The following is a 21,343-nucleotide window of genomic DNA, read 5'->3' on the forward strand; positions in this document are numbered from 1 at the left end:
AGGATATTGTTACTTTGAGAGTCCATTATATCCCTCACGACTGTAGCATCAAAGAGCCTCTCATTCAATAATCTATTTATCCTCATAATTCCTTTGAGACTCAGGAAGAGCTCTTATCCTTATTGTACAAATGGAAAAAGGGAGCTTAGTACAGTTAATTCATAGGTACAGCCCAAACAAGTAGTTGCAACAGAGCACAAAGTGAATGTAGGTGCCCTGAATTACAATATATAAATGGATGCTATTATCGATATGCATGTTTTTCTTCTCTAGCAATGTCTGGCCAGCTTTTATGGCATGCTTTTGTATTTTATGTGAATAATGCACTGAAAAGAACTTCTGAATGACAGGGACTGAAATAGTTGGTGTCATTGCAGGATCACTTGATATACTGTCATTTCTGGAGCAGTGTTGCTTAAAAGCTTTCGGAAGGGTTTCTGGCAGTCTCTATAAAAGAGTCTGTTTTCACAATAATATCTCTCTGTCATTTTTAAAAAAATAAAATAAACAGCATATTCTATAAGACCCACTCTCTACTGAAGACCAAACTTTGTCTCTTTTTTACTTATTTGGCGTATTGATACATAGGAAACTCACTTAAAGGTAAAGGTAAAGGTTTTCCCCTGACATTAAGTCTAGTTGTGTCCGACTCTGGGGGTTGGAGCTCATCTCCATTTCTAAGTTGAAGAGCTGGCATTGTCCATAGACACCTCCAAGGTCATGTAGCCGGCATGACTGCATAGAGCAATGTTAACTCATGGGCTCTTGGTAACTCACTTAATTATACTCTTTTATATTTGGCTTGATTTTCAGACCATATTCATGAGGAGACCATTCTTTTCTGTGTCAGATTCTAGAGCACATTGCATTAAGCAGATTGAATGCATATTTTTCCAGTGCATCACGTTTCCCTGCTGAAAAATGATTGAAGCGTAGGAAATGCATTTGTACATTGCATTGTTTGGTGGGCCAGGCTTTACCGATACCTGCAAAGAGACTACCAGATTTTCAGAGTACAATTACAATGTAGGAAGACTTCTTAGGCAGCACAACAGTCGTAGGAGACCTAATGAAAGGTTTGATAGAATTGCTACTTTCCTTTTCAGATTCCAATATTGTGGGTTCACAAAAACGTATGCCCAATATAATGGATAGCCTTTACAATCCCATAGAGTCTTTGTTTTGTGGGAAAGGTTTTCTTAAATGTATACCTTACAGAGAAATCTCTTATCATATCTCTCAGGTCAGAAACAAGGGACTAATAGGGTGTGAGAAAACAGGCAGCAGATAGAAAATTAAAATAGGTAAGAGGATTCCTGCCCATCCTTATTCAACTGCTAAAAGTCTACTTGATAAGGAGGAAATGACGGACAAGACTTCACAGTAAACTATAATATACTTTATTGTTCCTGAATATTCTGTGTCCAAGATTATGCCTGCACTGTACACCAGAGAAGACAACTAATTCCTGCTCTCAACAGTTCTAGATAACTCACTAGTTTATCCTAAATCCAAGGTTAGTTAAAGCTGGTGTGGGAGGAAGTGCAATCATCTCAGTCAACCACCTCTTCAGCTGCCATGTTTCCATGGCTGGAACTGGATACCTCTGCATACCTCAATTGCAAGAGCACAACTGGAATTGCATTGCCTTAGGAAAGAAATGAATGGACCAGGAGCACAAAGTCATTGCTCTCTTATAGTGTCTATTTGCGGCTGGTGAGAACGAGAGAGGGGGCCTTCTCCGTGATTCCCCCTGCCTCTGGAACTCCCTCCCTAAAGAAATAAAAATGGCCCCACCCTCCTTTCCTTTAAGAAACTGTTAAAGACACATCTATGCACCTTAGCATAAGGAGAGGGTGACATAATTGTCACCCCAGAGCAGTTATGGTCTAAGTGAAACTACAACAAATGCCAAACATTTTCTGCAACTTGGTCATTTAATTCTGTCCAGGTATATGCTCGCTCTGTGCAATAATGTTTTTATTGACTGTTACGGTTAAATTTATTGTTTTTTCTCATTTGGAATTTTTATTATAATGAGTATGTTATTGTCATTTTATACTTTTTGATATTAAGTGAAGTAGTTATGGCATTGAATCTATGCCGTTTTATATGTATGTTAACTGCCCTGAGTCTCTCTGGGGAGAGCGGGCGGTCTAGAAATAAAGATTATTATTATTATTATTATTATTATTATTATTATTATTATTATTACTACTACTACTACTACTACTACTATTATTTCAGAAGCTCTACTCTGTTTCAGGCAATGGGGGGGGGGGGGAGTACAGCAGTCATAGTTTTGTTCATAAGCCTTGAATGGAACCTGAAAATTTCCCTTGAGGCAACTGCATCCATGTTGCAAAATCATGAAAAGGGTGTTGATGTCTTTTTCAGCATTGGGATTTCTAGAAGAAATTTTCTGAATTCTACAATGTGCAGCATATATTCGTAGCTATCCCATGGCCAGTGGCAATTTGGTTTACCCAGCCTTGTCACCACCTATGTTTGTTCAGCTATTGGTATGAGACATATAACCCAACAGAGATAACATTTCACATTTTATTAACATTAGTGTTTCTTCCAGACAATGTTAATTGAAAATATAGCCTGAATGATAAACTATCCCCATACTTAAGGATGAGTTCTGGGTGATTCAAACAAAAAGGCATTGTGTCTATCATGTCTATCCAAAACGGGATCTTTAGAAAGATCCACTCAGTTTTGGTTCTCATTGATAGCATATGCTTGCTCCAGTTTTCTGATTCATTGAACTAACCTCTTTACCCCCCTTTTTTCATTGGTGGAACATATAAGAATGTTTGCCTCTCCCCCATATTTGCACACAGGAGTTATTCTCTATATTTTGTTGGTTGGCTACCCTCCTTTCTGGGATGAAGATCAGCACCGACTCTACCAGCAGATCAAAGCTGGAGCCTATGATGTAAGTGGCTTAGCTCCTCCCTCATTGTTACTTCCTCCTCTCTCACTTATTGTCATTTCTTTTTAAACTGTTTCCTTTTTCTCTTTGTGCTTTTGCCTGGGTTTGAAGTTTAATTGAAAACCACCCTAGAGTAGTTAATCTGCACATCCAGGTTCATATTGTAATGATCTGTGATTGACTCGGTCCTTTACACACCTGGCATTGCGATAAAATAGCATGAGAACCATGAGTTGTGGGTGAACTAAAATAATGTAGAAATCATTTCATAGCTATGGTATTTAAGTAATTTGAAATTATATCAATTGGTGGTTCATCTGTCTTCGTGCCTCTACATATCATCTGAAGCCCATTTGCAGAATGGAGAATCCAGTGGGAGGTGGGATTCGCCTGAAGTTGAGCAGAGGATTTTGATTATTTAATCTCGCTTTCACTTTTGTATGTTGGTAATTTTAAAGATTTTAAACTGATTGTTGTAAGCTGTTTTGATGATGGTGCTTGTACTAGCTCAGCTCCTTCCACGTGCATAACCATTGGAAGTAACCTGTATTAATTTGTTTGTTTGTTACTCATCCTGCTAGTAAACAATAACATAGGAAACAACAAAATCAGAGTGAAACAAGTGGAAATTATGCAGCTAACAATTAAAAGCAGGAGTTTAAACTGTTAAATGCAAAAGAAGCCTTTACTTGCTAGAGTAGGCCTTCCACTCTGGTGAGACTTAGAGGCAGGACCCACCAATGGTGGAACACCCACCAATAAAAAAACCCACCTTTTAAAAAGGTCTATTAGAACACCTTTATAGGTTCCTCTAGATTCTCCAGGGTGAGTAAATAATTGTGATAGAGGACTTACAAATGCCTAGAGAAATATTTTCTCCAGAAAATTCTAGGTCCTCTAGTGTGCCAGAAATTGACCATAGAATCCCACAGGAGGACACAGAGATTTGGTTTCTGCCTCCTGCAGAATTCTGGGGTTTGTAGTTTATTGAGGGGAACAACAGCCTGGCGAACACTATATTACCTACGACCACAGGGAACCACCAAAAGGCTAAACGGAGGGCTGCACAAACACAGCAAGAACCAAGTACAGAGGGCACGATAATCCCAAATAAACAGCTCGAGGGGAGGTCACAGGGGCTTACATGTCTTTACACTAATGCACAGAGCATGGCAAATAAGCAAGACGAACTCCAACTTTTAGCACAGGACCACACGTACGATGTCATAGGCATCACTGAAACCTGGTGAGATGACTCCCATCACTGGAATTTAGCCATTGAGGGCTATAACCTCTTTCACAGAAATAGAACAAAGGGGAGAGGAGGGGGAGTAGCTTTATATGTCAAAAACAGTTACATTGCAGAAGAAATGCAAGATTGTAATCGGGGAAACCAGCTTGAAAGCATCTGGATAAGAATCAAGGGAACAGGGCCTCACAAAGATCTTGTTGTGGGTGTCTACTACAGACCTCCGAGTCAGGATGAAGGACTTGATGAAGCCTTCTATCAACAGCTGACCAAACAGCCACAAAGAAGAGATATAGTAGTCATGGGCGATTTCAACTATCCCGATATCTGCTGTAAAACAAACTCGGCCAAGAGTACAAAGTCCAACAAATTCCTCACTTGCCTTGCAGACAATTTTATGGTCCAGAAGGTAGAAGAGGCAACAAGGGAATCGGCTACTCTTGATCTAATCTTGACAAATGTGGAAGACCTGATCAATACAGTCGAAGTGGTCGGATCCTTAGGGGCAAGTGACCATGTGCTCCTGCAGTTTGCCATACAAAGGAAGGCTGAAACTAAGACAAGTCAAACACGCATTCTGGACTTTAAGAGAGCTGACTTCTAAAAAATGAAGGAATTACTGAGCGGCATTCCATGGATGCCAATATTAAAAGACAAGGGAGTTGAGGATGGATGAGAGTTTTTAAAAAGTGAAATACTTAGGGTGCAAATGCAAACAGTGCCAACAAAGAAAAAAAAAATAAGACAAGTGCGAAGAAGCCAGAATGGATGTCCAAAGAACTACTAACCGAGCTAAGACTCAAAAGTGACATGCACAAGAAGTGGAAAAGGGGAGAAATCACCAAAGAAGAATTCAAACGTATAGCCAACTCCTGTAGGGAAAAGGTTCGCAAGGCTAAAGCGCAAAATGAGCTCAGGCTTGCCAGGGACATAAAAAACAACAAAAAAGGCTTTTTTGCTTATGCTGGTAGAAAAAGGAAGAACAAGGAGGCGATAGGGCCACTGTGAGGAGAAGATGGGGTGATGGTGACAAGGGACAGGGAAAAGGCAGAACTACTTAATGCCTTCTTTGCCTCGGTTTTCTCACAAAAAGAAAGCCATCTTCAACCTCAACAACATGGAATGGACGAAGGATTGGGGAAAATCCAACCCCAAATAGGGAAACAAGTTGTCCAGGAACACCTGGCCTCTCTAAACGAATTCAAGTCCCCAGGGCCAGATCAGCTACATCCAAGAGTATTGAAGGAACTAGCGGAAGTTATTTCAGAACCACTGGCAATTATCTTCGAAAGTTCTTGGAGAACGGGAGAAGTCCCAGCACATTGGAGGAGGGCGAATGTGGTCCCTATCTTCAAGAAGGGAAAAAAGAACTACCCAAACAATTACCATCCGGTCAGCCTCACATCGATACCAGGCAAGATTCTGGAAAAGATCATTAAGGAAGTGGTCTGTGAACACTTAGAAACAAATGCGGTCATTGCTAATAGTCAACACGGATTTACCAAAAACAAGTCATGCCAGACTAATCTGATCTTTTTTTCCGATAGTTATGAGTTGGGTCGATACAGGGAATGCTGTGGATGTAGCGTTCCTGGATTTCAGTAAGGCCTTCGACAAACTAGTACAATGTGGGCTAGACAAAACTACGGTTAGGTGGATCTGTAATTGGCTAAGCGAACGACCCCAAAGGGTGATTCTCACCAATGCGTTGTCTTCATCATGGAAAGAAGTGACAAGTGGAGTGCCATCAGCAGGGCTCCGTCCTGGGCCCGGTTCTGTTCAACATCTTTATTAATGACTTAGACGAAGGGTTAGAAGGCATGATCATCAAGTTTGCAGACGACACCAAACTGGGAGGGAGAGCCAACACTCCAGAAGAAAGGAGCAGAATTCAAAATGATCTTGACAGACTAGAGAGATGGGCCGAAACTAACAAAATGAAGTTCAACAGGGACAAATGCAAGATACTTCATTTCGGCAGAAAAAATGGAATGCAAAGATACAGGATGGGGGACGCCTGGCTTGACAGTAGTACATGTGAAAAAGACCTTGGAGTCCTCGTGGACAACAAGTTAAACATGAGCCAGCAATCTGATGTGGCTGCTAAAAAAGCCAACGGGATTCTGGCCTGCATAAAAAGGGGTATAGCATCTAGATCCAGGGAAGTCATGCTCCCCATCTACTCTGCCTTGGTCAGACCACACTTGGAATACTGTGTCCAATTTTGGGCACCGCAGTTGAAGGGAGATGTTGACAAGCTGGAAAGCGTCCAGAGGAGGGCGACTAAAATGATTAAGGGTCTGGAGAACAAGCCCTATGAGGAGCGGCTTAAAGAGCTGGGCATGTTTAGCCTGCAAAATAGAAGGCTGAGAGGAGACATGATAGCCATGTATAAACATGTGAGGGGAAGTCATAGGGAGGAGGGAGCACACTTGATTTCTGCTGCCCTGCAAACTAGGACACGGAACAATGGCTTCAAACTACAGGAAAGGAGATTCCACCTGAACATCAGGAAGAACTTCCTCACTGTGAGGGCTGTTCGGCAGTAGAACTCTCTCTCCCGGGCTGTGGTGGAGGCTCCTTCTTTGGAGGCTTTTAAGCAGAGGCTGGATGACCATATGTTGGGGGTGCTTTGAATGCGATTTCCTGCTTCTTAGCGGGGGGTTGGACTAGATGGCCCATGAGGTCTCTTCCAACTCTACTATTCTATGATTCTATGATTCTATGTTAAAGGCCCCTCCCTACACTACAAACCCCAGAATTCTACAGGAGGCAGAAACCGGATTTTAAGTGGATTTTTGTTTGTTATAAGGCCTCATATTAGTCAAATCTATGAATAATTAAATCTTCAAAAGTTAAACTCACAGATGTGGAGGGCTGACCGTAACTCCTAATGTCTGTCAGCCCTGGGAGGATTTGAATCCGTATATCCTTATTCAGCAGAGTGTCGATTCAACTAATCCCTGGCCTTTTTTGATATGTCAGTATTTCACACAAATCAAGGTCTGTCCATCCTGCAGTTTTCTGGGGGAAAATAATGCCTCTTCACCATCTCAAACTCCTATTCATATAGCAGTCTGAAAAAGATCCACAAAAATGACAAACCATGGAAATTATGAAAGGTGTTTCTGACTTTATGGTTAGAAGAACTTTTTTCTTGCAGTTTCCCTCCCCTGAGTGGGATACGGTCACTCCTGAAGCAAAAGACCTCATCAACAAAATGTTGACCATCAACCCATCTAAACGTATCACAGCAGCTGAGGCTCTGAAGCACCCATGGATATCAGTAAGTACATTTCTTGGAAACAACACGGATTCTGAGGATTGCCCTCTGATAATAAATACTGCTTGCATTTATTTTTTTAAAAATGGCAATAGGTGGGAATAAGATAGATTTGTAATGTAGGATATTCAAAGCCGCATGCAGAGCTTATACAAAGTGTATACCACAGGGATAGGAGACATACAAATTTATGGTCCACTGGTTATGTAGATGAAAGTAAGCCATTTGCTGTAAATGACCCCAACTGTTCTTTATACAGTTTGTGTGCAATTTTAGTTAAAATGGGTTGCCAACAGTATAACCAGTTGAAGAGTAGAACTGGTATTGAAATTAAATATGTTTCTTTTTTTTATCAAAGCACTTTGATATAAAGCAAGCAAGGCAGTCTACATTGTTGTTTTGCTATGGCCATTGCTGAGCCCCGTTTCCAGAATTCAAATGTTGCAAAGAACTGTAATGGGTCTTTTAAACAATCCTATCTGAATCTGAATTTGAGAGCTTGAAAGATGAACATGTACAGGGATGATCCCTGAGGCACAGTTGCTTAATAATTATTAGAAGAAAAATCTTGTTTATCTCCTGGGTGCATTTGTCGCTTGTGTTGTTGGCTTCTTTCCCTTCCTCTCTCTTCTAGATCCAGGTGTGGTTGCCATGGCAATATACACACATTGCTAAAACATTTATTTTGGGCTATAGTGGCTTGGCCCCATAAGCAATGTCTTCCTTAGGGCCATAACATTTTTATTCAGGGCCCTGCCTTGAATAACCCATGCCCTAGAAAAGCACCGTTAGTCCAAACCACCAAGGCATAAAAGAATCGGCTAATGGAGGGTTTGCTAAACTGTGAGCAACTTAATGAGCCATCACCGGAGTTTCTGGTGTGGCAGAACAAGGAACAAACGAACAAGCAGGGAAAACTAGTTTGCACAAACCATTAAAGTTTCATTTGCTACAGCCTGGAGAATTCAAACACATGGTTTTGCAGGACTATGCCTCATGTACATTTAAAAGACAGAGAAATAGTGCAGAGTTAAAGTGTGTGTTTGTAGAAAATGTTGTACCTAGTTCTGCATAAAACAATGAGGCTGTAAGAAGCTGAAAGCCATCTAGACTAATTTAATTTTAAAAAAGATGCAGTCTCAAAGCTGTAGTCTTCTGAAGAGATTTCACAAATCTTCTGTGGCTGTTATGTTCTGATAGGAAACAGACAATAATCCAAATTTACTATAGCATGCAGATCCAGAAATAAGCTATTTAAACAATGGAAGTTTGTAAAACAAAGGGATGCCTCTATTTCTTTCCCTATCTGAGCAGACTTTCTTTCTCTTTTCTAGCATCGTTCCACTGTGGCGTCTTGTATGCACAGACAGGAGACTGTGGATTGCTTGAAGAAGTTCAATGCCAGAAGGAAGCTCAAGGTAAACCATATCCCTTTTCTGATTCTTACATGCTCTTCTAGCAAAAGGGTGTGCCTCACTGACATGTTTCCCCTTTCAAATGTTTTCCCTTGTTTCTCGTGGTTTAGCTTTGAGTCTCCTAAAGCATCTGACTTTGAGACTTCTAAGAAAGTAAATAATCTCCTCACTAGATGCCTCTAAGTCTTTGGATCACTCAATGCTAGAGTCCAAAGGAAAGTGATGCTCTGTCTCCTGTCCTATAAAGAGATGTGTTAGTCCCTGGGAAGGGACAGTCTTTCTCAGGTTCAAACCAGCAATGCTGGTGCAACAATGCATCTCTTCCTGTTTAGAGAGAAATTGGCAGGTTAAGCAAGAACTGTGGTCATGGGGCTATTCCATTCAATTCCATCTATTCAATTGATTTCTAATAAATCAGAGTGAGAAATTGAATGCCATTTAAACAAACACTTTTAGTTAAAACCCTGGAGCAAATTAACATCTTTTTGCTTCAGTGTAATTTGTGTAAGTGAATTTGGAATTAGTTTCCAGACACACCATTTTTGAATCATTTTTGAACCCAATTCTGTGCTGCTGCTAGTGGGCAATTCAGAAGCTTACAGCAGCCTTATCATGATATCTTTTCTGCAATGCCTTTGGAGAGTTGCCATAGACTGCCTCTTTAGATTGTGTGCACTGTGCAGAGTCCTAGCCTTCAGAATAGTGGCTAATAAGATTACTGAGCAAGATAACATAGACATTAGTGTTTATTTGCTATCCAGTAATCTGTTACTGGTTCAATTATGTCATGTTAATACGATTTTCCTATGTTGCTTCCAACTCATGAAGTTGATTGGCATAATATAAAAGACAGAGTGGAAGAAGGAATAAGATTGAGAGTAACTAAAAAAAGATATCCACTTGTTTTTTTATACACAGACTCTCATTTGTGGACATTAAAATTTAAATGTGTACATTACCAGTATTTCAAATAATAATAAATGACATGGCTCATTAGACTGATGTAGCATTTTTACTCAAGAGCAGTGTGTGCAGTTAAATTAGTGCAGTAATAGCTAAATACTCTAAAAGTAACAGATCCCATCTGATCTGGAAAGCTACACAGATCAGGCCTGGTTAGTACTTGGATGGAAGACAATCAGCTAGTAACAGGTGCTGTAGGCTATATTTCAGATGAAGAAACTAGCAAATCCACCACTGAGTTTTCCTTGACTAAGGCCATTATAGACTACAGCTGGTAGCATATATTTGAAGTTCCTCAGCCATAAACAGAAGGGCTTACCATCACACAATGTCATTATAGAGTCATTCCAAACAATTCTTCAACTCATATTGAAGGAATACTTTTCAAAGCAGGGAATTCCCATTTTTAGGCAGCTGAAAGTGCTTTGAATGTTCAGTGTTTTCAGGTAGTGCAACAATCCAAAAGTGCTTCTGTAGTTAATTTGGGGTCTGTAATATGTGTTGTCGGTATTTTGAGGATGTCACTTTGAACTGTTCACTTCCTCATGGCCATAGGTAAAGGTAAAGGTTTTTCCCTGACAATAAGTCTAGACGTGTCCGACTCTGGGAGTTGGTGCTCATCTCCATTTCTAAACCAAATAGCTGGTGTGGTCCATAGACACCTCCAAGGTCATGTGGCTGGCATGACTGCATGGAGTGCCGTTACCTTCCTGCTGGAGCGGTACCTATTGATCTACTTACACTGGCATGTTTTTGAACTGCTAGGTTGGCAGAAGCTGGGGCTAACAGCAAGAAATCACTCTGCTCCCCAGATTCGAACGACTGACCTTTCTGTCAGCAAGTTCAGCAGCTCAGCGGTTTAACATCTGGGGAGCATAATGAGAGAACCTCTGGCTACAAAGCCTGTAATTTTGCTCTTTCATCCCTTTGGTTTTTTTACAGCATGGAATCATGCAGTCGAAGCACTGATAAGGATTTCTTTTGATTAGACATTTCCGTACTGTGTTTTAACTTTTTTTTCTTTTGAAATATTCCTGCACATTGTTGTAAGCTAACTCTTCCCTCTGGTAAAGGCCCGGGACTTTGGGGAAATCTCCATGCCTCTCCTCTTCCACTCTCACTGCATTTGGGGGGGGGGGGCAAAATACTGAAAATACTGTTTGCTTACTCTTGAAAATTGCCTAGGGCCGGCCCTGTGCACAGTAACTGGCCTGCTCATTGACACACATGGAATAATATGCTCTGTGAAATGTATGTTAGTAATAGTGATAAATTTTGTTATGGGTTGCTAAGTTAAATACAGTAGAGTCTCACTTATCCAAGCCTCGCTTATCCAAGCCTCTGGATAATCCAAGCCATTTTTGTAGTCAATGTTTTCAATATATTGTGATATTTTGGTGCTAAATTCATAAATACAGTAATTACAACATAACATTACTGCATATTGAACTACTTTTTCTGTCAAATTTGTTGTATAACATGAAGTTTTGGTGCTTAATTTGTAAAATCATAACCTAATTTGATGTTTAATAGGCTTTTCCTTAATTTTCCTTATTATCCAAGATATTTGCTTATCCAAGCTTCTGCTGGCCCATTTAGCTTGGATAAATGAGACTCTACTGTAAATGGTACATATGAGTCTGGTTTAGCATGTCCGTTGCCTCTTTAATTTCACCACATAACAAATTTTATATTAGGCACAAACACTTTTTGACAGGCAAAGTGGCTTTCCCCCTTGCACTGATGGTTTTCAGAATAGTTTCTCCACTTGCTACTGTAGGATCTCAAGCATAGATGTTCGGGTTTACCTAAGACACATCAGGAAACCTTCTTTAATAACAAGAAACCTGTTGTTCTGGTCTTATAAGAACCAAAACTGTTGTTTCTTTGCCAGAGAATGAAATATCATTAACATTGGAAGTAATGATACTTGCTCCCTTGGTTATAAGAAACCCTACTATCACCATTCAGAAACTTGCAGAGTAGTTAAAAAATCCCTGAGCCACTATCCAATGACTTGTTTTCTGCAAACTGTATGCTATATCTATTAATATCATCTGTACCTTATTCATCATACTCTTGGAATAGTGCCAAAGATACATCCTTCTTCCAGCCTTGGACAGCTCCGTTTTCCGCAGGTGGTCTTTAAGAGGAAAAAAAAGGTGGGGGAAGGGATGAGCCTGATTCTGAATCCTATTATTCTCCTTTTTTCTTTTGTCTTTTGTATCTCTCAGGGTGCAATCCTTACTACGATGCTAGCAACCCGGAATTTTTCTGGTAGGTAATACATTTATTATTCCACATTTGCCCCTTTATTTATTTGATGCTAGCCTTAAAAGGCAAATTCAAGCAGACAGGGTTATAGGCTCCCCCAGCCATGGATCAGAACAGAACACTAGTTGAAATAGTATGGCCATATAGGGCATTTTCATGCATCAGTTTCAGGGCACTCCAGAGCTCTTCCTTCATGATATATATGTATGTTTGAGTGTTGATGCAAGAAGGGGGAAATCCCACAAGAGAGACATTTTAAACATGTACAGTCCAGGTCATAAAGGTTAGTTTTGCACTTACTGGATACTCAGTAGACAACGGGCACATCTCACACAGTCTTGAAATTCTTCTATCAATAGGACCAATAACTGAATATTTAGTGTGTTTAACAAAAATAAGAAAACTCTATGAAATTCATGAGTTGATCAGTGACTTGAAAACACATATTCATTCATACAAACACACATGTTAATATTTCATATAAACAGGGGTTTTAAATGCTCTGTTTATTTAATTTATATCCACCTTTGTATGCAAAGTAGATCTCAAAGTAGTTCTCAACATTTGTTTTTTTAAATAATACAAATATACAGTATGACCCCTTATAACCATGGGTGGTATGTTCCTAGATTTCACATGGATGTGCAAACCTGCAAATAATAGCAAATCTTATTGAAGTGAGAATACCATAAAGATGTGCTGGAGGACCTAGGAAATGCCTAGAGATTATATATTTTGTTGGATGTGGATAAAAGAACTGTATCTACTGTTCTCACAGATACAGCGGTTGTATGTACCACCATATACTATCATATAAAATGCCAAGCCTACAGCCAGCCTCCAAATCTCAAATAGTACTTGCCTTCAGGAAAACATGCAACACAGATGGGGAAATGAGTACAAGACATTGCCACACATCTAATCCTGAAATGTCACCACAGGATCAAATCACATTGCCCACAGTATTAGAAGTACTTTCACTTGCTCATCCTCTAATGTGCCATCCTCTATCAAAAATGCCCTTCAGCACTCTGCATTAGGCAAAAGGCCAATCTCTGTGCCAGAGGATAAATAGTCAAAATCAAAAATTAGGAATGGGAATACACAAAAACCAGTTTCAGAACATTTCAGTTTTCTGAACATGCCACCTCTGACCCCAAAACAATGGTCCATGAACAAAAAAGCTACAAAACAAGATTGGAAAGAGAAACAGCAGAACTGGAATATATCCAGAAACTCCAGTCTGTTGACAATGGGTTGAAGAAAGACAATTGTTTCCTGGCATATTCGTATATTATGACAGTAGCTAACACCCCAATCTCATGGGGGCCCCTATCAGGTTCCCAGCCAGGAGCACACTGCTTTCTAATAACTATCTCCACCATTCATATAGTAGTCTCCTCACCCTGGTTTTAGGCAACATATTTCCTCCTTCCTTTGTCCCTCAACAATTATAATTAAAACTGAACCTGTCACCTTATAGACAAGCACTATTTTAAACCTCTTTGCCATGATCTGTCCTCCCCATGCCTCCCTGCTCTGTATTAGACCAGAGAAATTTAAATCTATCCTTCTCTTGAAGGCAGACCCCATCCTTGCCATTAATAAAAGCAGCAGGACAGAGCAAAAATGCCCCTTGTGAAGAGGTTCTAAGTCTAGTGTTAATTGCAGTCCTATCCCTGTATTCATAGTGTGGTCTCCACAATTTCACTGATTCACATTTGGCAAATTATGTCCCCTCTAGTCATTTTCTAAGTTCTTCAGTGTGAATCTGTGGTATTCCTGGGGCTAATGTCCTTCATTTCAGTAAGGTTTACACAGTTCACAGTTGAGAGGAGACACGATAGCAATGTATTAATGTGTGAAAGGGTGTCATAAGGAAGAGGGAGAAAACTTGTTTTCTGCTGCCCTTGAAACTACGACTAGGAGCAATAGGTTCAAATTACAAGAAAGGAGATTCCACCTGAACATTAGGAAGAACCTTCTGACTGTCAAGCTGTTTGACAGTGAAACACTCTGCCTCGGAGTGTGGTGGAAGCTCCTTCCTTGAAAACTTTTAAACGGAGGCTGGATGGCCATCTGTCAGGGATACTTTGATTGCGCTTTTCCTGCATTGCAGGGGGTTGGACTAGATGGCCCATGTGGTCTCTTCCAACTCTATTGTTCTATGATTCTTTGATTCTGTGAATTGAGCTGGCTACATTTTAGCATGACAGGAACAGGATAAAGTCATATTTGACAAATGCCTGAAACTATTGAACTGCCAGGACTCTGCCTGTAATCCTGCAGTCAATTCTGCATGTGAAAATGCGACAGATTTCAATAAAAGTTAAGATAATAATAATACTTTATTTGTATTCCACCCTATCTCCCCAAGACTGCATGACTAACAGTGTGATCTTACACATATTTAATTAGGAGTGAGCCCCATGGTGTTTAATAGTGCTTGCTCTAGGTAAATTCAAATTAAATCTGATGCAGTTAACACACACACACACACACACACACACACACACACACACACACATACACACACACACCTTAGCTGAGAAAAATAAAAATAATATATCAATTCACAGTTTTTTAAAAACATTACCTATGCCTCTATTTAATATGCAGTTCCATTGTGTTAAAATGGCATGTAAATACTATTGCTGCAGCATGTTATTTATATAAATGAATAAATAACAATCACAATGACAGCCACCTCAACAGTCATATTTCCCTTTCATTTGATTTCATCTATCTCAGTGAGGCTTTCCTTGCTATGCTGGACTGTGGAGAATGAAGCAATGAAGGCGTCACAATGTGGGGTGGGCAAAGGACATGCCCCAATCATTATGTTACCTGGTCATGGTGGATTCTTCAAATAACTTGTGTCCAATTCTGGACCACTTTGTCTTATTTCCAAATGTTATAAAACAAGCCACTTGTTGAACAAAGAACCTTTGTTGAGGATGCTAGAGGCTGGCAAGAATGAATGACATGATGTAACACTATAATTCATGGAGTCAGTATTTTTAGAGAAGGTTATGAGCTAGACTTGCTTTTAAAAATGGATCTTTTGACATTGGAAGAAAGTACTACTCCCATGAACAAGGATCCATTCTGTATCTTAGCTGTTGCTCAGCAATATCCAAAACATTTTCCCTCAGGCATAGCATATTATTTGAGAATGCAGAAGTGCTGGACCACTCTAACAACTATCATGTCAGACTACACAGAGAAGCCATTGAAATCCACAAACATGTGGACAATTTCAACAGAAAGGAGGAAATCATGAAAATGAACAAAATCTGGCTACCAGTATTTATTTTTTTTAAAAAAACTAAAATGAGAACAGTAAATAAGGAACAGCACTCTGAAAACAGGGGAATTCCAGACATAAATCAATCAGGGACAGCTAACACCACTGAACAAAGGATTCCCCCAGGCAGGAAGAAGCCAGGACATGAATCTGGTAAGGCCATTCATGCTAATCAACGTGATTAATTACAACATTCACACTGGTCTCCAAGAGACAAGAGTTCTTTCTCCCACCCTGGACTTTGCACAGATATATAAACCTTCCATGCTTAGTTTTTCCAACCTACTTCACAACCTCTGAGGATGCCTTCCATAGATGCGGGCGAAACGTCAGGAGAGAATGCTTCTGCAACATGGCCATACAGCCCGAAAAACTCACAACAACCCTGTGATTCTGGCCATGAAAGCCTTCAACTTTCCCTCAGTCTTTTTTTAATTTCCCCAAAAAAGATTTAATGATATAACACTGGAGTTATAGCACTATCACTTCACTTTAACGGTCATAGTTGCACCCCATGAAATTTTAGGATCTGTAGCTTAGTGAGGCAAAACTCACAGAATAATAGTGTGATGAAAAGCTTAAGCTAACTCTGTGCTGAATTGTGGAATGGTTTAGTGTGTCAGAAAGGCGATGTAAGACTCAGCTCAGAGTCTTTCACCCAGTTGTCTTTTAGCTTGTCATATGTACTCATAATTCTTCTATGGACAAAGTGACAAAGCACAATTAATCATTGCTAAAACACTTTGTCGCACGTTGGTGGAAGGGCTGCTAGCCATGGATAAGTGCAGCTGTCAGTTCTTTCTCTCTCTCCCACAAGTGGCAAAGCGCTCACACCAGACTCCTTTATTAGATTAGATGACACTAGCTTTAAACTACTTACGACAGAGATAAGGTTTCTTCTGGAGGAGGACCATTCTCAGGCTATGTTAGTGTAATCCAAATATATACTAGAGGACAGGGTTTTTTAGGGGAGAAGGATAACAAAAAGATTGAAATTCTTGCCAGAAAATACAAGAACTACTTGGATATTCTCTTGAAATGGCAATACTGTGGGAAAGTCTCTCTTAAGCAATTTTTAAAATATACTCGTATATATACAATTAAATTAAACACTTTTTAAGTGTAATGGGACATTTCCAAGAAAAATTTTCAACTAAATGCAAGAGATAAACGTAAGCATCTGAATGGAAGTAAATTTGTTGTGTGCTAAAATGAGGGAAGAGAGACAACAAGGTGTAGTGATTTGAGCATTAGAGTATGATTCTGGAAACCAGGCTTTGAATCCCCCCTTAGCCATGGAAAACCACTGGGTGACCTTGTTGTCGAGCAAATTTAGGGTTCGTCTCTGGAGCAGAGGCGAAGTGATGCTCTCTGACCGCAGTATTCGATCCTGGTCAGCAAGGGCGCTGCGAATTAAAAGTAATAATCTCACCCAGATCTTGAAGAGAGAGAACCGAGTTGCCTTTATTCAGTTCAGCTGAAGAGGATGACACCCGCGATCGTTCGTCAGGGAGCCATCTCACATAACACATTGCATAAAAACAGGGCGTCAGCTTTGGATTTCCTATGGCCGCCCCTTTAGAGCAGCCTCATGCTGATTGGTTGTTGCTAACAGTGGGAGGGGGAGGAAGTTTGGCCCCTCGGCCAGTCAGGAGCAGGGAAGCGGGCCGGGCGGGAAACAATGAACCGGGGATGGTTTTTGAGTGGGTTTAAATGATTCATGGAGGATAATAATGATTCATGGAGGATCCCCTGGGGTTCTCAAGCCAACCAAATATTGTTCTGTACATCTGTGTCTGGCAGAAACGCCAGAATCCGGTTTCCTAAAGGCTGAATATTGAAACAAACAGGTGAGGCTTTTGACAGTGGAATCAGCTAGGTGTGTAGACAAAGGAGTGAGACGGTTTTGGGTAATCTCCACTTTCCAGAGTGGAGGGTTTTACCCCAGTGGAATGTGGTAATCCTGTCCAAAGGCGCTCTACCTTGAGTGGCCAAGCTCAAGTTCAAGGGAACAACCATTCTTCATTGTTCATGCAAAATGCCTTGATTGAGACCTTTTAAGTGTGTGTGTGATTATATGCCGAAACGCTGGGGTCATGCCAAGGTGACATTTCCTATTTTAAAAGTTCATATATGAGGCATTTTGGGGAGACATATAGAAATATATAGAATACATTCATAGAACCAGAAATCATATTGCCTACTCCCACCCACCCAAAAGTCCAGAATAAGTTCATGAAGTTTCATAGGAAAGTCCAGAATCCAAGGAAAAAGACAAGGGGTTTTCATAGAAAAAGACATTGCACAAGGAAATAATGTTTATGAGTCACTGGTTCAGGAGAGGATTAAGAGAGTTGTTATCTCTTACCTCAGACTAAAAGGTCAAACACCTTTTGTGCAGGGAATCACAGCAAACAGTAAAATATCTTGGTTACCTTCTGCTATAAATATATGAAATATAGGACATAAAGCCTTGATTTTTGAACTATCTTTTACAAAGTCCTGGGGGGGGGGGGTGTCGATCACAACCTTGGCGAGACACACACTCTCAGCACAAGAAGAAGGCAAAGGCAACCCACCTCTGAATAAATCATGACTTGAACAGCAAAATGAGGGAAATTGTAGAGAAATAATGCAGGCTGCATATCCCTTATCCAAAATGCTTGGGACCCAAAGTGTTTTGGATTCTGAAGTTTATTTTATTTTTTGATTTTGGAATACCTGGATTTGCATACACATATATAATGAGATGTCTTGGAGATGCAACCAAGTCTAAACACAAAATTAATTTATGTTTCATATACACTTTCTACACATAGCTTGAAGATGATAATTTTGTGCATCAAACAATGCTTGTGTACAGTGAACATCAGAAAGCAAAGGTATCACTATCTCAGCCACCTATGTAGAAGTTTCAAATTGTGTATTTTAAATTTTGGAATTCCAAATAAGAAATGGTGTGAAATGAAATAGCAAAAATTGGAGCGTGCATGCATGTTTATCCTAAATGTACCCGCTGATTCAGCTAAAGAAGAGCTTCTTAAATCTTTTCTACTCCAAAACCCTTTCTGCCCAAGACATTTTTACATGACCCCAGATATATAGATATATAAAACAAACAGAAAAATCAAGCATTTATGATAATAAATCAGCATTTTCAAGGCTTGCTAAACAAACTAGTTTTCCTTTTTTGGAGTACAGCAGAAGCATTTTCTGTGGAGTCCCTTGTAAACACTGCATATTGTTGTTAGCAGATGTATTTGTTTATTTATTTATTTATTAGACTTGTATACCGCTACTCCCAGTTTGGCTCGGAGCGGTTTACAGAAATAGATTCAAACAATACACTTAGCTTTAAAATGACAATAAAAACAATAAACAATTTGTGTAATTGTCCGTCTAGGAAGTGTTCCAAAACTTTTTAATGTTGCCAAATTTATTGTGACCCCAATATTGAGTGAAGGGGACCCCATTTGGGTTCTGACTCACAATTTAAGAAACAGTGAGCTAGAATAAACCCAGTGAATTAATTGCTTATGTAAATATCATTATAAAGTAATGGCTTTATCTAGTTAGGACTAACAATGTGATTTGGGTGAATGTTTGAACCAGGAAATAGCTGCAGGCAAGAGGATTAGTTTGTATTCAAGTCCTGTTTGTGAGCTTTTCAACATCATCTAGTTGAAATAATCTAGCTGCTTACTGTAAGCAACCAGATCCTAGTGTAGATACTGTGACTTGATTGGCTTGGGCTGAAGCCTTTTTTCTGCTGCTTTATGGAATATTATGAACCTGAAAGCCATTTAATTTGTTTGTTCCCTCTTAAACGGAAAGGAATTCCAGGTAGGAAATGACATGCAAGCTCCTTGTGCAGCATCAAAGCTGAGAATTGTGTCTATGTATTTTACTATAAAATCTGACTAATGAAATATCACAATTGCCTGTGATTTCCCACTGTGTGCCCACGCAATAATGCATATGCTCACGTATGGCATGAGCTGCATGCGATACATTTGCAGCTGTGCATGAGCTGCACACTATAAACTTTAGCATACCCACCTTGAGCACTTTGATGGAGTGGCAACTGGAGTGTAGAACTTGGAAAAAATAAAGCAAATATCAAAATGTTTAGCAGAGCAAGGTATAAGAAGTTAGATAATTACAGTATAGTTGTTTATAAAATAAAGAAACACAGATAATTCTGGGTTAGTATGAAAAAAATGGAAAAATTAGGAAATCAGGGTAGATATATAATGTAAACATAGGAAGTTCGTGTTTTTAAAGACTGTGGCTGTGGAAGTGGAGAATAAATCAGCCGGAAGTGTTAAATGTTAATACTTAATTTAGTGTTTGCTTTTGTCATTTAAGTTTATAAATGTTTAATATTGTTATAGCTATCACATTCAATACTGGTTTTTTTAACTCTGCTTTTGACAATGGTTCCTAATACCTAAATGCATGTCATGTTCCTATTTTGATATTTGTTCTTTTTAGTGCCTGTTATTGACCTATATATATATGTGTGTGTGTGTGTGTGTGTGTGTGTGTGTGTGTGTGTGTGTGTGTTAAGGGGTTATCAAAAAGATCATGAAAATCAATTACTTATCCTGTAGTCAGTTTCTATCTTCCCATTTTTTTGAGCAGGCCAGATATTTCTCACATCCAGAACAATTATTACTCTTGGCAATTAAGTTATCTGGTTTTCTTTTCCAGCCCAGGAACTGAACTCAGGCCAAGTGTGCCTGTGTGCTCTGTGTATGTGCTCTCTTTGTGTTAGCTTTTAGGATCTATTTGAAGGCAGCCGCCAGAAGAGGGAGGGATTAAGTGTGGGCTGGAGTCCCAGGAGACGAGCTGTGAGAGCAATGGGGAGGGGGGGGAGGCATAGGGGTAGGTATCTGCTTTTCATCATTGTCAATATGTGGGCTGCAGCTGTCAGGTTGTCATAATTGTAGCACATGACCCCCGCCAGCATGGGGGGCTAAAATTAGCGAGGGAGGCTGAGCGAGAAAGGCAGGCAAGCAAGTGCACACTGTTCTTATCTGCAGTTGAACCTTTAGGGTTCAGATCGAATGCCACACAGGAGAGCAAGTGAGCCTGGAAAGCAAAGAGGTGGTGGCACAGGCCAGGGTTGAATCCCTACAGCCATGTAGTTGGAAGTTCCTTGAGTTCTCTAAGGAAGAAAGAGACGAAACGGGGAAGACAACTGTCAGAGAATGCTTCTTCAGCTCCCTTCTATTTCCATTGCTGGCCACTGTTTTGGTTTCTGCAAAGACTTAGGAATATCAGAGTATAAGTGGCTGTGGATTTTCTTGCTCCCACTGAAGGACCTCAGTAATGTATCTTGTGAGCTTCACAGTTTTCTGAAAGAGGCTTCACATAAAACTCTGGACTGTTGTGAAGTGAGCTTAACACTAACAGAAGAAGCAGGAGCACTGACTTTGTGATCTTCCATTCTTGAGTTTCAGCTGCTCTCACCCAACTTCCCTCATGTTGCTGGTTCTCAGTGTGCTGATTCTGATACCATGTGTATTCCTTTTGACATGGTACTTTTTCCCCACAGGAGGAAAAGGTGGCAACAAGAAGAACGATGGCGTGAAGGTAAGTCCCTCGTAATCCCTGGCTCATATATGTACTAGCCTACCTCTTCCCAAGGTGACAGAAATGGTTGGATTGAATTCTACCTTGTTGGGTCCCAGCATGGCACTTTGCATTAAAATGGTAGCTTGGTGAATCTCTTGGTTCATCCTTTTTTCACTGTGAAGAGACATTTCCACATTGTCTGCATTTCCTACAAGAAAGTAAAAAGGATGAAGAAAAACATTGCTTTTATCTAAATTGCAGCTTGCAGTGCTTAATGAAATAATGGATGCCTTGGTTTATGCTTGATTTGCTGTATTGTTTCATACTCTGG

General features: G+C 40.0%; 1 protein-coding gene across 4 annotated transcripts in view; it reads left to right on the forward strand.

Moving 5' to 3' along the window:
• Positions 1 to 21,343, forward strand: part of camk2a (calcium/calmodulin dependent protein kinase II alpha) — a 197,109-nt gene that overhangs the window by 122,989 nt on the left and 52,777 nt on the right. For all 4 annotated transcript variants that reach the window (XR_010002722.1, XM_008104829.3, XM_008104825.3 and 1 more), the window contains exons 9-13: positions 2,850 to 2,944; positions 7,354 to 7,476; positions 8,808 to 8,891; positions 12,086 to 12,128; positions 20,993 to 21,030. Coding sequence is in view for 3 of the 4 variants with exons in the window: in XM_008104829.3 (XP_008103036.1) it covers positions 2,850 to 2,944; positions 7,354 to 7,476; positions 8,808 to 8,891; positions 12,086 to 12,128; positions 20,993 to 21,030 (383 nt within the window). In the remaining variant the exon portion in view is untranslated. The remainder of the gene's footprint in view (positions 1 to 2,849; positions 2,945 to 7,353; positions 7,477 to 8,807; positions 8,892 to 12,085; positions 12,129 to 20,992; positions 21,031 to 21,343) is intronic.

Source organism: Anolis carolinensis, chromosome 2 (genome assembly GCF_035594765.1).
Source record: "Anolis carolinensis isolate JA03-04 chromosome 2, rAnoCar3.1.pri, whole genome shotgun sequence".
Taxonomy (NCBI): domain Eukaryota; kingdom Metazoa; phylum Chordata; class Lepidosauria; order Squamata; family Dactyloidae; genus Anolis; species Anolis carolinensis.